General features: G+C 39.8%; 1 protein-coding gene and 1 pseudogene across 1 annotated transcript in view; both read right to left on the minus strand.

The window, feature by feature from the left end:
* The window catches only part of LOC129717124 (neuroendocrine convertase 2), a 187,478-nt gene that overhangs the window by 120,788 nt on the left and 50,656 nt on the right, over positions 1 to 16,034 (minus strand). Inside the window, exons 4-6 of the mRNA XM_055666969.1 lie at positions 4,165 to 4,202; positions 4,030 to 4,106; positions 3,497 to 3,974 (exon numbers count right to left, since the gene is read on the minus strand). Of these exons, the coding sequence (XP_055522944.1) occupies positions 3,497 to 3,974; positions 4,030 to 4,106; positions 4,165 to 4,202 (593 nt within the window). The remainder of the gene's footprint in view (positions 1 to 3,496; positions 3,975 to 4,029; positions 4,107 to 4,164; positions 4,203 to 16,034) is intronic.
* Positions 5,819 to 8,469, minus strand: LOC129718613 (uncharacterized protein K02A2.6-like; annotated as a pseudogene).

Here is a 16,034-nt window from a genome sequence, read left to right on the forward strand (position 1 = left end):
GCAGTTTAAGCTTTCACCTAAAAAAAAATCAGTTCAAAATTTGTATAGCTGATGTATCGGTATACAAAAAAGTGTGTTTGACAATTTCTTCTCCTGTTTTGGAACCTAATATGTACCTCCATTTATTTGCACAATGCAGGAATACAAAGCTTATAATTCGATAGCAGCAAATACTGCACGAACATAGTTTTTATCGCACCTGTGGTTTTTGAGTTGGCAGGTCTCGCTGTTGTCGATGAGAGCCTACCGACAGAATCTTACATATTCGATTAAAGAGAGACCCGGAGATCGGAATTTAAAAATGAGGAAGCGATTCGTATCACTCAAAGGTATGTCGATCACCTCTATGACGCAATTCGAGACAAACTACACCTCATTTTTTTGACAAACTCGCCATAAAAACGTGCTTTCTCAGTAAATCTATATCTGCTTGTATTATGCTGAATGAAAAAATGAAGACTATATTTCTGTAGAAAGATTCACAAAACCCTTGTAGGTTGTGGACAGAGCTGCGAATTTTCACTGTGAAGGCTGTGAATATCGATTTCAGCACGAACGAACTGGGAAAGAAATTACTTTCAGCTTTAATCGGTTGACAGTGGTAATACTACTGCGATTTCGCACGCGCTGTGTTGTTTCAGCGATGTTTATGTGTTTGAGAATGTAGATGTTCATTTACTTCATCGGTTTTATGCATTGGATTGGCTCAGATCAAATATAATCAACATGTTTCTAGACAATATCTAGACAATCTCAATCTAAGAGAATGAAATTGCTGTTGTGTGATATTCATTTTGTAGTTTCGAAATTTCGCAGTTCTGGTTGTTAACGACAACGTAGAAAGAGCTGAATCCTGAGTCGGACGGATTCTGGATTACAATTAAAACCTGCTTTTTAACATGAACTGTCATGGATGAAAGTTTCCTATTTTAAAATAGAGCATAATTGTTAATTAATCTTTCTCACTCTCTTTCTCTATCCGATATCTACTACCTTATTGCACAACCTACGCATTTCTTTATTTACAATTGTAATCAGATTTCATTTTTTTTCCTTTTAAAAAATTAGGATCATCTTCAAAATTCCACGGCTTACTTTTGGTTTAAAAAGAAAACTTCTTCGTCCGGCGCTCAACTCAAACGCATGATGTTGCAAAAATGGCCTCTCTATAGATAGCCCAGAGCGACGCCAAGACACTCACCTCAACGTAAAGGCAACTGTCGACATCGAAACGAATAACGGCGATTCAAAATTATACAGCTCGCCCGTTTTGATGTTGACAGTTGCCTTAACGGTGAGTGTCTTGGCATCTCTCTGGTGTATAGGCTGACTACCTCTCCAGTGTGTAGTGTGTGTAGTGTGTGTGCGTGTGTGTGTAGTGAGTGTGTGTGTGTAGTGAGTGTGTGTGTGTAGTGAGTGTGTGTGTGTAGTGAGTGTGTGTGTGTGTGTAGTGAGTGTGTGTGTGTGTGTGGTGAGTGTGTGTATAGTGAGTGTGGGTGTAGTGAGTGTGTGTGTAGGGAATGTGTGTGTAGTGGATGTGTGTAGAGTGAGTGTGTGCAGTGAGTGGGTGCAGTGAGTGGGTGCAGTGAGTGGGTGCAGTGAGTGGGTGCAGTGAGTGGGTGCAGTGAGTGGGTGCAGTGAGTGGGTGCAGTGAGTGGGTGCAGTGAGTGGGTGCAGTGTGTGTGTGTGTGTGTGAGTGTGTGTGTGTGTAGTGTGTGTGTGTGTAGTGTGCGTGTGTGTAGTGTGCGTGTGTGTAGTGTGCATGTGTGTAGTGTGCATGTGTATGTGTGTGCCTGTAGTGTGCGTGTGTGTGTGTGTGCGTGTGTGCGTGTGTGCGTGTGTGCGTGTGTGCGTGTGTGCGTGCGTGTGTGTGCGTGTGTGTGTGTGGTAGTAGTAGTAGTAGTAGTAGTAGTAGTAGTAGTAGTAGTAGTAGTAGTAGTAGTAGTAGTAGTAGTAGTAGTAGTAGTAGTAGTAGTAGTAGTAGTAGTAGTAGTAGTAGTAGTAGTAGTAGTAGTAGTAGTAGTAGTAGTAGTAGTAGTAGTAGTAGTAGTAGTAGTAGTAGTAGTAGTAGTAGTAGTAGTAGTAGTAGTAGTAGTAGTAGTAGTAGTAGTAGTAGTAGTAGTAGTAGTAGTAGTAGTAGTAGTAGTAGTAGTAGTAGTAGTAGTAGTAGTAGTAGTAGTAGTAGTAGTAGTAGTAGTAGTAGTAGTAGTAGTAGTAGTAGTAGTAGTAGTAGTAGTAGTAGTAGTAGTAGTAGTAGTAGTAGTAGTAGTAGTAGTAGTAGTAGTAGTAGTAGTAGTAGTAGTAGTAGTAGTAGTAGTAGTAGTAGTAGTAGTAGTAGTAGTAGTAGTAGTAGTAGTAGTAGTAGTAGTAGTAGTAGTAGTAGTAGTAGTAGTAGTAGTAGTAGTAGTAGTAGTAGTAGTAGTAGTAGTAGTAGTAGTAGTAGTAGTAGTAGTAGTAGTAGTAGTAGTAGTAGTAGTAGTAGTAGTAGTAGTAGTAGTAGTAGTAGTAGTAGTAGTAGTAGTAGTAGTAGTAGTAGTAGTAGTAGTAGTAGTAGTAGTAGTAGTAGTAGTAGTAGTAGTAGTAGTAGTAGTAGTAGTAGTAGTAGTAGTAGTAGTAGTAGTAGTAGTAGTAGTAGTAGTAGTAGTAGTAGTAGTAGTAGTAGTAGTAGTAGTAGTAGTAGTAGTAGTAGTAGTAGTAGTAGTAGTAGTAGTAGTAGTAGTAGTAGTAGTAGTAGTAGTAGTAGTAGTAGTAGTAGTAGTAGTATTAATAGAGAGGAGTTTGTAGTAAAGTGTGTGTTTGTAGTATAGTGTGTGTTTGTAGTATAGTGTGTGTTTGTAGTAGAGTGTGTGTTTGTAGTAGAGTGTGTGTTTGTAGTAGAGTATGTGTTTGGAGTAGGATGTGTGTGTAGTGTGTGTGTGCAGTTGTGCTTGTATGTATATTACTTTGGTGTGTCGAAAATAACATGGAAATGTCATTGTTACTCGAGTAACCGACGGCACATCTGTTCAACTGAAGAACCAAAAACGAGACAAAATCTCTTTATTTTAAGTATCGACATCTAGCGGTGGAGAGAACGCATTTTACACTCGAAATTTCACTACGCTTATATTCCATTCATTCAACAAAAGGACTGTATGAGCTCTCGCCGCTTTTTCATCGAGAGAGTCCTTTGTTCTCCCCGGTACTGGTATAGCGAAGGTGCCTTTTCATGATAAACGTACAGTACCACCCGCATACGTGCAACGATTTTTTTGTAGATATATTTTTCATCACCTTTTTGCCTGGACATTAAAGCAAAAAAAAATAGTTTTTTGGTGCATGTTCAAACTATTGGAGCGAACTGTTCGAACGATGCACTGTAAAATCAGTGTAGGATGGAACAGCAAAAAATGAATGCGAAAGCTTGGGCACCGATTTGCTGCAAAGTTTTGTTCGAAGTTGCATATCTGTTCTGTGCCGACGGTATTGCTAATATATGAACTATATGAGATCTCACCACTCCAGTATTGGGATCCTTGGCACCATTACTAAAAGTACTGGCTAGAGTAGAGCTGCAACTTTCATCATAGTGAGCATTTTGTCCATCATTGATTGCACTGTTAATGGAAATGGTCCACATCGATGCTGCGTATCCATCACAGTTACAATCATCTTCTTCACCACCATCGCCTGAAGCCCATACATAGATGTTGCCAAGTCCATTGCGCCCTTCGTTAACGCCTTGAACTATTGCACGCATGGTCGCATTTCGCGGCCCATCAACCGTCTTTCCATCATCAGTAGGACCCCAAGAAGCACTATAAATGTGTATTTTGTGTGGTTCATGGCCCATCGAATTAGCCTCTATTAAATCAGTCATGTACGGCTGATCGAGCATTCGTATACCAGCAATTTTTGAATCATATGCTACACCAACGCCACAAATTCCGTTATCACGTGCAGCAGCCACTTCGCCTGCGCACCGCGTCCCGTGACTGAAATAGTGAAGGTGTTGCTTCAAGTATATACAACATTCCGAAAAATACTAACCTGTTAAACCAATCATCTGTGTATCTTGGATAGGGATATGCATCGTTACTGCTGAAATCGTAGCTAGCTTCGGCGTTCTGATACAAAAGGCGAAATGTAAGAGCAATGGCATTCAATTGCTTTTGTTATACTTACATAGTTGAACCTTAAGTCCGGATGCATATAATCCACTCCTAAAACACATGACCACACAACAAGATAATAATAATTACTCAAGGAAAATTAATCTCTATTACTTTCAAACTACTTGTTCTGTTTTGTTGCAGATATCGTCGGTTTCGTGCAACACTGGCACAACTCAAGAAACAAAGTTTCGAGAAAAAATCGTTTGACAATAAGCGTCGAAAATTCGTTTTAAAAGTAAAAAAATACATTCAATTTTAGGGTTTCCAATCCTCATACAACATTTTTGGGTTTATTATCCATATATTATGAGCACGCTGCACAAGTTGCCTATTTATCTTCATAAAGTAATTTCGATTTGAGCAGCAAGAACACTCCTACTCATAATGCTGTATTCTTTAGGAAATTCAAAACGGGGTTTCTTGAGATGAACCTTGATATTATTTGGCATCGTTTACCATCAAAAAAACGAAACCGACGATATAATTTATTAAAGGAATATTTGGATTAAGGGGCTAACGAATTATTCCTGAAGACTGTACAAAGTAAACTATGTCTTAAAATACTTGACCTATCAACAATGAGCCTTAATATAATCTCAATCGTCAATCGAATCAGTCCAAATAACTATACAATTGAAACTATTTTTAAAAGTACTTTCATTACTAATTATTAGCCTTACAAAATTTCAATGAAATTATTTACAGCAGATGCATAAACTGCATTGAAACACTCTCCATTTGTCATTCACAAACAAAATTGGCACAAACTGTACAGGGGAAAAATAAGTAGGATAGGCAAAATTTTAATTAAATTTAAAATACTGTAGCTTTGTCAAATATTATTTGATTTCAATAAATCGAACATCATTAAACTGGAAAACTTTTAAAGTTTCATTTTCTGATCATAAATGTGGCCTAGGTCACCAGACGTAGGAAATATTCCGGTAGACAGATTTGTGCAAAGTTGTAAAATTTCTCAGGATAATCGATTATTTTTTTAATTGTTTCCATTTAGAATTTCATTTACGACCCATGCAGCATCAATCTTAGTAACTCTTGAGTCAGCAGAAAAAAAAATGATTTGAACTCTATCCGTTATGGCGAAAACAGTGAAGCTACTCCATTCAGAAATGTGCGTGATCAAAGAACATATCGTCGGTTTCGTGCAACACTGGCACAACTCAAAAATCATACTTTACGAACTAATTTCATTTTTGTCATATAACTTACATTTTAAGTTTAGTAAAGTGGACAATGTATGTAGTTTGCGAGAATGCGAAAATTGGTCAAAACACCTTGCCGGAGATAACGAAGATTGCGGGTTCGAGTCCCGCCTGGACGGTAAATTTTTTTTCTAAGCCTAAAGTCACGCCTTCTATTCCCGTTCATTCTCGCAAATTATATACATTGCCCGCTTTACTAAACTCAAAAACACAAAAGATCAAAAAATTGGTCGCAGTGATAAAATACCCAACACGAAAAAAAAAAACTCAAAAATCATAGTTTCGAGAAAAACGCGTTTGAAAATTAACGTCGAAAATTTATTTTTCAATTTTCAAGAAAACTTTGAAGTGTAAGATTTCCAATCCTTATCTAACATTTTGAAGTCTATTATGCACATATTATGAGCACGTTGTACAAGTTAAAACCTTATTTTTGTTGTGTTCTTCATGATAATAAAACTACTAATAACTGTTAAGTTCTACTTCAATAGTCTAGTTTCTTTGGTGGTTGGAATCAGAATGAATATAATTTTTCACAGCTGTTATTTCATAGCCTTGACAGCACGTCAAGGCTTACTTGACTATTCCATTACATCTCCCTTTTTAGAAGAGATCGTAGGGGTTCAACCAATTTGGGACCCTACGATTTCGAACTGGACGGTCTGGCTTGGCAGGAGACAGGGAACGGCTACTGGCTAACTCTGCATCCTGGAAATCGTCATCTGATTCGCCTTCAGGTATGATTTGAAAAGCTTCTTCAACTACAGGGGCAGCTGGTTCATCTGGAATCTCAGAAACAGCGGGCCTCACTGGTTGGAGGTTGAATTCATCCAACAGCATAGAGAGCGGCATGTTTGGTAATACTGGAGAACTGTCGCAATCGCCATGACGTTGCTTCAACTGATTTGTGTGCGAGCAAATGAGATGTCCAGTATCCAACAGAACGTTGTAGTTTACTCGGCCTTTGCGCTCCACAATCGTTCCAGGAATCCACTTGGTTGCATTGCGTTGGTGTACCTCTGCGTAGACCAGATCATTTGCTTCGAACTCCCGTTTGATGGTGTTGTAGCGTCTGTTGAACTGAGTGTTTTGTTTCGTGTTTACTTCAGTTGGGCTTGGAATCTGTGGCTTGACAAGATCGAGTGTTGTACGGATCGATCTTCCTAGGAACAGGTCAGCAGGTGACTTTCCTTCAGGCAAGTTTCGACTCGGGGTTGAGCGGTACGTAGATAAGAAAATCTGGAGATGCTGGAATGTGGCCGTGTTTTCCCCCTTGACAAGCTTCTTGAGTCCCCTCTTCAGTGTGTCAACAAACCTTTCAGCCTGTCCATTCGACTGCGGGTGATACGGAGCTATAGTCAGGTGACAGATTCCGTTTGCTTCACAAAACTGTTTGAATGTTGAATTGGTGAACTGGGAACCATTGTCTGACACCAGGGTTCGTGGATTTCCATACCTTGCGAAGGTTTCTTCAAGAATTTCCAGTGTTGCTGTCGTTATTGTACTGCGAGTGCGGAAAACTTCGGGCCATTTTGAGTAAGCGTCGACGATAACCAAATAGTAGTAACCATTCACGGGGCCAGCGTAGTCGATGTGAATGCGCTCCCAGGATTTCGAAGGAATCGGCCAGATCGGTTTTTCTCGGGGATTTGGCGGCTTCGGCACAGGAACTGCAATGTCGAACACAAATTTCTATGTCGTCGTCTATGTTTTGCCAGTAAACGAAGCTTCTAGCTAACGCTTTCATGCGATTCATTCCGGGGTGTCCTCGATGAAATGACGAATGATGCGCTTACGGAAACGTGCTGGAATGACGACCCGATCACCAAACATTATGCAATCTTGAACGATCTGCAGGCTATCTCGTCTGGTGAAAAACTGACGAATGGCTGGATCCTGTGGTTGGGTTGCAGTTTGCGGCCAACCTTGGTTGATGTGCTGGATCACCTCTTGTGGGACTGGATCACGACTTGTTTCCTTGACTATCATTTCAGATGTCACCGGTAAAGCAGAGATGGAGTCGTCGAGGATCGCTTTCACATCCAATTCGATTTGCAAAGCAGCGATGATGTAGTCTTCGTTCGGTCTACTGTTTGAACTCATCAGGCGTGACAGGAGATCAGCGTGACCAAAACTTGCAGTCGGCACGAACTGGATATCGAAATTATAAAGCATCAGCGTGAGTGCCCAGCGTTGTAGGCGATTTGCGGTGTAAACTAGAATACCCTTCTTGCTTCCAAATATTTTCAGCAACGGCTTGTGGTCGGTTTGAAGAGTGAATCTACGTCCGAAAACCATTTTGTGAAAACGGGTAACTGCAAAAATAAGCGCCAAAGCTTCCTTCTCGATCTGTCCGTAGTTCTGTTCAGCTGGTGTCAGTGACCTTTAAGCGTGTGCGATGGCCTTGACAGCGCCGTTCGGAAAACGGTGCATAATTGCTGCACCCAAACCATCCTTAGAAGCGTCACCGGCAACGATGATTTTCTTATCTGGATCGTAGTGAGTCAGCAACAAATCGGAAAGGAGGATTGTCTTAAAACGTTCGAAAGACCTCTGGCATTCGGCGGTCCAATCCCAGCGAGCGTCCTTCTTCAGCAGACGGTCCAGTGGCGCACGAAGCTCTTTCATTTGGCCAACGAATCGTCCATAGTAGTTGATTGCTCCCAAATAAGATCGCAGCTGCGAAATGTTCTTCGGGGCTGGCATCTAGGAAATGGCGCGCGTCTTCTCAGGATCAGAGTGGAGACCATCCTTGTCAATGATGTGACCCAGGAATTTAATCTGTGGAAGTGAGAAACGGCACTTCTCAATGCGGAGATGGAATCCATAGTCTTGAATTCGTCCCAAAACAGCGTAAAGGCGGCGATCGTGTTCCTCTTGAGTTTTTCCAGCAATCATGATGTCGTCAAGATATGGTTTGACACCTGGAACGCCGGCTACCATACTATCGATGATTCTCTGGAAAGCACCAGGGGCGGATTTGACTCCGGGCGGCAAACGGTTGTACTGGAACAATTCTTGATGAGTGTTGATGGTCAGCATCTTACGGAATTCTTCTTCGACTTCCACTTGGAGGTATGCATCTGAGAGATCGATGTGCGAGAAAAAGCGGGAACCAGCTAGCTCGACAAACATGTCTTCCGGATGCGGCAAAGGATGGCAATCGGATTCCAGCACGTCGTTGAGACCCGTGGAGTAATCACCACAGACACGAACGGAGACGTTGTCAGCCTTGCGAACAACCACGATGGGGGCAACCACTGTAGTTCGGCGTCAACTTTGGGAAGTGCAGCGTAGGCCACCGGCCTCTTTGGACAATACACAGGGCGTGAATTGGGTTTGAGGTACAGTTTCACTTGTGCTTTGGTGCAACGACCAAGGGAACTTTGAAAAACATCAGGAAATCTGGAACGGAGCTTCTCTACCAAGGGCTCGAACTTCTGCTGTACAGACTGGATCAGTGTGTTGAACGGAACTGACCAGAGATCGAATTGATCGATCGTCTCGATGCCGAAGACGTTGAGATCCGGTTTGCTTGAAACAAAAACTCGACCTATTCTGGTGATGCCATGGACAGTGATGTTTGCTAGCAGTTCACCGATGAGACCAATCTCGTCTCCGGATGCACTGACAGCTACAACTTCAGTCTCTTGAATTGGTGGTTTGCCAATCTTTGCCCAGACTTGCTCGGAGATTATTGTGATGTCTGACGCACAGTCTAGTTGCAACTGGATCGGGAAGCCGTTGAGATTCAACTTGATGAACTTTCGTTTCTTTGAGAGGTCGACTTTTTTAACCAATGTGATGCCTTTGGACTTGACCGTGTCCTTTTTCCTTGGTTTGTCGACCGGCCTGGATGACTTCTGCTCAGCAGAGGAACAATAGCCTTCCTTGTGACCCTTCTTCTTGCACTTGCTGCAATAACGGTTTTGATAAGAGCACTCCTTGACATAGTGCGGGTCTCCACACAACCAGCAGGGTGTTTTCGGAATCTTCTTCTTACTAGCAGGTTTCGGATGATGAGCGATAGCGTTGACGTGCTTGTCGTTTCCACTTTTCTCGATCATTTTGGTGTCCTGTTTAACATTGATGATCCGATTGCATTCTTCCACCAGGTTTTCTAGCGTCAGAATTGTCCCAGCTCCATCACCGACGGCGGGTGCGAATTCTTCTACTTCTAACTCGCCTATCAATCGTGTGCGGATGTCCGCATCGCGTGGTGACTGGAGACCACAAACGAACCGGAGCGCTTTGAATTGATCGTTAGAGAGCTTTGATAACTGAAATGCTTCGCAGTGCTTGTTGATTGAAGCAGCATACGAAGAATAATCATCAGCGTCGTTCTTCATGTACTGGAGACACTGATAGCGAGCGTTGAATAAAGAAGTTTGACGTCCGAAAAGTTTCTTCAATTTCGTGATGGTTTCTTCAAACTTGAACTCTCGGGGGTGCTTTGGCAGGATGCTGTTCACGTAGCGTTCATGGAACTGCGTGCCAATCTTGCGTAGAAGTAACCTTACTTTCGCGTTCTCGTCCAACTGTTCTCCGTCTTCCTTAAAAACGTCTTCGAAACGAGCGTACCATGATTCAAAATATATTTCGCCGTCAGGGTCGTACCGGAGCTCGTCGATTCCAGTTGCGAGAGACTCGATGATTCGTTCACTACCAGTCGGATTGGCGTTTGTCCGTTTGAGATCCGCAATCTGCTGCTGCTGGGTAGCAATCAATTCCGTGAGCCGTGTAATCGCGTTGCGAAAATCCTGGTCGGACATTTTCGAATTCGCTGTTTGCTTGAAGTCTTCAAAAAGAGGAACTGAAGGAAATGCTTCCGGAGGTGACTTGAATATCCTCGTCGCCAAAATATGTTGTGTTCTTCAAGATAATAAAACTACTAATAACTGTTAAGTTCTACTTTAATAGTCTAGTTTCTTTGGTGGTTGGAATCAGAATGAATATAAGTTTTCACAGCTGTTATTTCATAGCCTTGACAGCACGTCAAGGCTTACTTGACTATTCCATTACAATTTTTACTAACTTTATAGAGACATTTCGATTTGTGCGGCAAAGGCACTTCTACTCATAACACTGAATTTGTTTGGAATTTTGACACGGGGTTTCTTGGGATGAAACTTAACAATATATGGCATCGTTTGCCACCAAAAACCCAAAAATGCAAAATTTTGAGTTGTGCCAGTGTTGCACGAAACCGACGATATTGTGCGTGGTCTAATTGCTGGTGTTGCGTTCAAGGTTCAAACGTGTTTTGTCGTTTTGTTGGGTGTATGCGGAGGAAAACGTGGCTAGACTGGGGCCTGGATGGATTTTAGGAACACGTATATAAGGGACATGTAGGGTAGGTCAATGTTTGCCAAGACATCTCGAACAGGAACAGCCGGCTGCCTACCTCCGGCTTGAAGGAAAGCTATGATTTAGCCTGGCGTCACGGTGTACAGGGCATGACCAAACAACATGCTCTATGTCATGATAACCTTCACCACAGGCACAGATACCGCTTTTTCCCAGCCTAACACGACGAAGATGCGCGTCAAATTTATAGTGGTTGGACATAAGTCGAGACATCACGCAAATGAAATCCCGACCCACATCCAACCCCTTGAACCACGAGCTCGTCGATACCTTGGGGATAATGGAATGTAACCACCTTCCCAGTTCCCCTTTAGTTCAAGATCTATGCCAACTGATGAACGCATTCTGACGTACACGTGCAAAAAACTCATTAAAGGGAATTAGTCTTTCATAAATGTCACTGTTTGTTGCGCCCTCCTTAGCCAAAAAGTTTGCTTTCTCATTACCCGGTATTGAGCAGTGAGAAGGGAAAATCCCTGAATGCCTTGAAGGAATAGGTAGTGGGGACATTTGCATTTTTGAATAAAATATACCAACCGACACCCCTCATCTACAGGTATTTTTATCAGGCAACTTCCAAAAGAAATATTTATGACTGAGGCTGTAAATGGGAACATTTAAATTATCGCATTTTGTGACATTTATCTTATTGCTATTTACTTCGGGGTTTTTTTTTCGTAGACAAAAATTCAAACGTGAAAAGCTAAAAACTTACACCGTTATTGCTTGGATTTTCGGCTCATCAGTCTTTAAGCTGAACTAAAACGAAGTACTGCCTCTTTTCCTTCAACGTTTCGACAATATATTTTGTCTTTATCAAGAAGTCTACAAAAAACAAAGCAGAGATGTGTTTTCCCTATTTTAAAACCTTTTCCGAATGTCTGGTACTTACTAAAGCTTTTCGTTTTGTTTTCATTTGTAACTTATATAATACATAATTAACTGTGGTCTGTTTGCGTTTATCACATAAAATGGAACTATTTTAAATAATTTTTGTCATTGAATAATCTAGAAAAACTTGTACTCGGAAAAACCTTATTTATGGTCACACTTGTTAATCTTCTACTAGTGTGTGGTCGAAATTTTATCTAGATCAGATTGTCTGAGTGCGCATAATTGTCAGTTTCTTGACGTCTATGAATTTTATGTTGTTTATTATTGTTTTTACTGTGTTAAACACACCTGCATAAATAGAACTTAACCCGTCTGTATCACTTTTCTTGTTAACTGTATTGTTGTTCGTTGCTATGTGGCATATTTCCAGAATCGGTAGTGCTGTTGTGTTTCTGTGTTGGTCGAGTATTTTAACATTGTTAAGATCAAATGTGTGTTGGGTTCTAATACAGTGGTGCAAGAGTGCTGTCTTTTTACTTAGTGTTGCGAATTGTGGATCTTCTATGTCGGTGCCTGTGTCAACAAGTTTCTGCAGTGCATTCAAGTTCGATCTGTGTCCGCTAATTCGTGTTTTTAACTTATTTGCAGTCATGCCAATATATTGTGAACTGCAGTCGTTGCATGAAATACTATAAATAACATTGGTGTGGTCGTCTTTTGCTATTTTGTCTTTTGTTTGTGTATAATATTGTTTGGCCATGTTTGTCTTTCGTGTGGCTAACTTAACTGTTTTGTAATCGTTTTTCAGGAACTTACTGATCTTATCGGTGAGATACATCGCCTGATCAACCAGAGAAACTGTAGGAGTACCGAGCAACATAGTTCCAACCAGTTGCCGAGTGAACACCTGGAATACACTTACCGGTCAATAGCATACATTCCGTATCTCACCGATAAGATCAGTAAGTTCCTGAAAAACGATTACAAAACAGTTAAGTTAGCCACACGAAAGACAAACATGGCCAAACAATATTATACACAAACAAAAGACAAAATAGCAAAAGACGACCACACCAATGTTATTTATAGTATTTCATGCAACGACTGCAATTCACAATATATTGGCATGACTACAAATAAGTTAAAAACACGAATTAGCGGACACAGATCGAACTTGAATGCACTGCAGAAACTTGTTGACACAGGCACCGACATAGAAGATCCACAATTCGCAACACTAAGTAAAAAGACAGCACTCTTGCACCACTGTATTAGAACCCAACACACATTTGATCTTAACAATGTTAAAATACTCGACCAACACAGAAACACAACAGCACTACCGATTCTGGAAATATGCCACATAGCAACGAACAACAATACAGTTAACAAGAAAAGTGATACAGACGGGTTAAGTTCTATTTATGCAGGTGTGTTTAACACAGTAAAAAACAATAATAAACAACATAAAATTCATAGACGTCATGAAACTGACAATCATGCGCACTCAGACAATCTGATCTAGATAAAATTTCGACAACACACTAGTAGAAGATTAACAAGTGTGACAATAAATAAGGTTTTTCCGAGTACAAGTTTTTCTAGATTATTCAATGACAAAAATTATTTAAAATAGTTCCATTTTATGTGATAAACGCAAACAGACCACAGTTAATTATGTATTATATAAGTTACAAATGAAAACAAAACGAAAAGCTTTAGTAAGTACCAGACATTCGGAAAAGGTTTTAAAATAGGGAAAACACATCTCTGCTTTGTTTTTTGTAGACTTCTTGATAAAGACAAAATATATTGTCGAAACGTTGAAGGAAAAGAGGCAGTACTTCGTTTTAGTTCAGCTTAAAGACTGATGAGCCGAAAATCCAAGCAATAATAGATACACGTCACAGTCGATAGCATTCACATTACACCGTTATGTTTTTTTATTTCAATGTCCTTCGAAATATTCCTGATGAACAATCCTGAAGTTGGAGGTGTCGGATGGTATATTTTATTTAAAAATGCAAATGTCCCCACTACCGATTCCTTCAAAGCATCCGGGTCATTCCGGGAGTAGCCAACACAGTCTGAATACGAAAATATGTCTTTTGGATGATTCCTGATGATAAGTCCTGAAGATAGAGGTGTCACATGCTGTATTCTGATGCAGAAATGTAAATTCTCCCACTACGGGTTCCTTCGGGGCATCCAGGTTGTTCCGGAAGTGGCCAATGAAGCGTATATTCAAAAATATGTCTTTTAAAAAATTCCTGATAAAAACCTAAATTAATCCACCTAGTGGTCAGACTCAGCCTTCCTCATTCAAACTTATTATTTGTAAAAATAGATTTTCATGAATGCTTAAATCCAATAAAGGTATATTCACTCTTTGGATTCTAAAATATTGATGTTGTAATTGAAGTATGAAATATGAAATTCGACGTAATGTTAGTGCTTAAGAAATAGGGAAATAAAAGAAATGACTCTTAATTTCGAACAATTTAATTACGAGCGATACCGGGAACGTTCAAATAGTACGATACCACGTTTCAATCATGTTGAGGCCATATATATTGATCAAAGCAGGTATAGTGTTGAATAGTCTTTGAATTTCTTTTCTTTTCAAAACTTTTGAACAGCATATAAAATTGTTATGAAGTTTGTTATTTGTAAGTTTTAGCGATGACTCGTTTGTATGACACTAGTTATGTTAAAATAAATCGTGTAATACTTGAGATAATAGACTTTCATTGTGTTACAAATTAGAACATAACGGTGGCTTAAGTTTGATTACAATCAAATGAAAAGGAAACGTATAGGCAGCCAAACTTTGAAACCAAGTGTTCAATCATAATTCATCAGTTAACCCTTAACTAGTCCGTTCATCTGATATCAATATTGTTCAAATCGGTTGTGTAGTTTCTAAGATAATGAAGTTTCGTGATTTTCACATTTCGATACATTACAGATGAAGTTACAGTCCGATTACAGCAAAATTAAATAGGGTGTTATGAGGCAGCTAGACCTTTCATTTGATACTAATTTTGTGAAAATCGGTTCAACCATCTCTGAGAAAAGTGATTGAGTCCAAGTAGTCTTCGGAATATGTTTTTTTTCATAGCTGGATTTCACATTTTTAAACATAACAGGCAAAGTAATAATCCGTTTGCAAAAAAATCAATAGGGTCTTCTGGGGCAATAAGACCTTCTATATGACACTGATTTTATGAAAATCGATCCAGCCATCTCAGAGAAACATGAGTGAGATTAAATAGTCTCCAGAACACGTTTCATCCCATAACTTCTGAACCAAATGTTCAATCTTCATAAAATTTAAAAGTTAAAGGTTTTTTAGGTAGCCCGTTCATTTAAAAACAATTTTGTTCAAATCGGTTGCGTAGTTTTTGAGATATTGATGTTTCATGATTTTTGCATTTTGATACATAACCTCTAAACTAGAAATCCGATTACAATGAAATTCAATAAGGTCCTTTAGGGTAACTAGACCTCTCATTTGCAATTAATTTCATTGAAATCGGTTCAGCCATCTCTGATAAAATTGACAGAGATTAGGAGAGCGTTACACACACACATACACACACACACACACATACAGAAAATGCTCAGCTCGTCGAACTGAGTCGAGTGATATACGACATTCGGCCCTTTTGAGCACTTTTATACCTTTAGTTTTTGCAGTGATTGTTATACCTTTCTAGGAGAAAGGCAAAAAGTGAAATGATAGAAATGACTTTTAATTTCAACTTCAATCCCGAGCAAGGCCGCAAACATTGAAATGGTACAATATCAAATTTAAATGATGTTGAGGCCACATATTTTTATCGTAGCTTTAGTTTTAAACAGTCTGCGAGTTACGTTTCTTTCTATAACTTTCAAACCACATGTTTAAACTTTATGAAATTCATTGTTTAAGGGTTTAAAAGCCCATTAATTTGAATTCAACTATGTATGCTTCCGAGATATAAGAACGATTTGCACATTCCGACGCAGCGCCAAAACTTAAAGTTTGATTACAATGAAATTCAATAGCAACTTAAGCGGCAAATAGACCCTTCATTTGACACCAAGATAGGAAGAATCGGTCGGACCATCTCTGAGCAAAGTGAGTGCGAAAAAAAGCTGCACATACATGCAGAAAATGCTCGATTCGTCGAACTGAGTCGAGTATTATATGACATTCGGCCATTTGGATCACTTCTCTACCTTTTAATTAGCCAGTGATCGTTAGGAGAAAGTCAATATGTTTACTTTCATTATGTGATTTCACATTTTTATGAACAACGGACAAAGTTACAATCCGATACAATGAAATTCAATAGCAACCTATGGGGCAACTAGACCTTTCATTTGACACTAATTTTGTGAAAATCGGTTCAGCCATCTCTGAGAAAAATGAGTGAGTTTAAACAACCTCAGGATAACTTTTCTTTACATA

The sequence above is a fragment of the Wyeomyia smithii genome, chromosome 1 (genome assembly GCF_029784165.1).
Source record: "Wyeomyia smithii strain HCP4-BCI-WySm-NY-G18 chromosome 1, ASM2978416v1, whole genome shotgun sequence".
NCBI classification, from domain to species: domain Eukaryota; kingdom Metazoa; phylum Arthropoda; class Insecta; order Diptera; family Culicidae; genus Wyeomyia; species Wyeomyia smithii.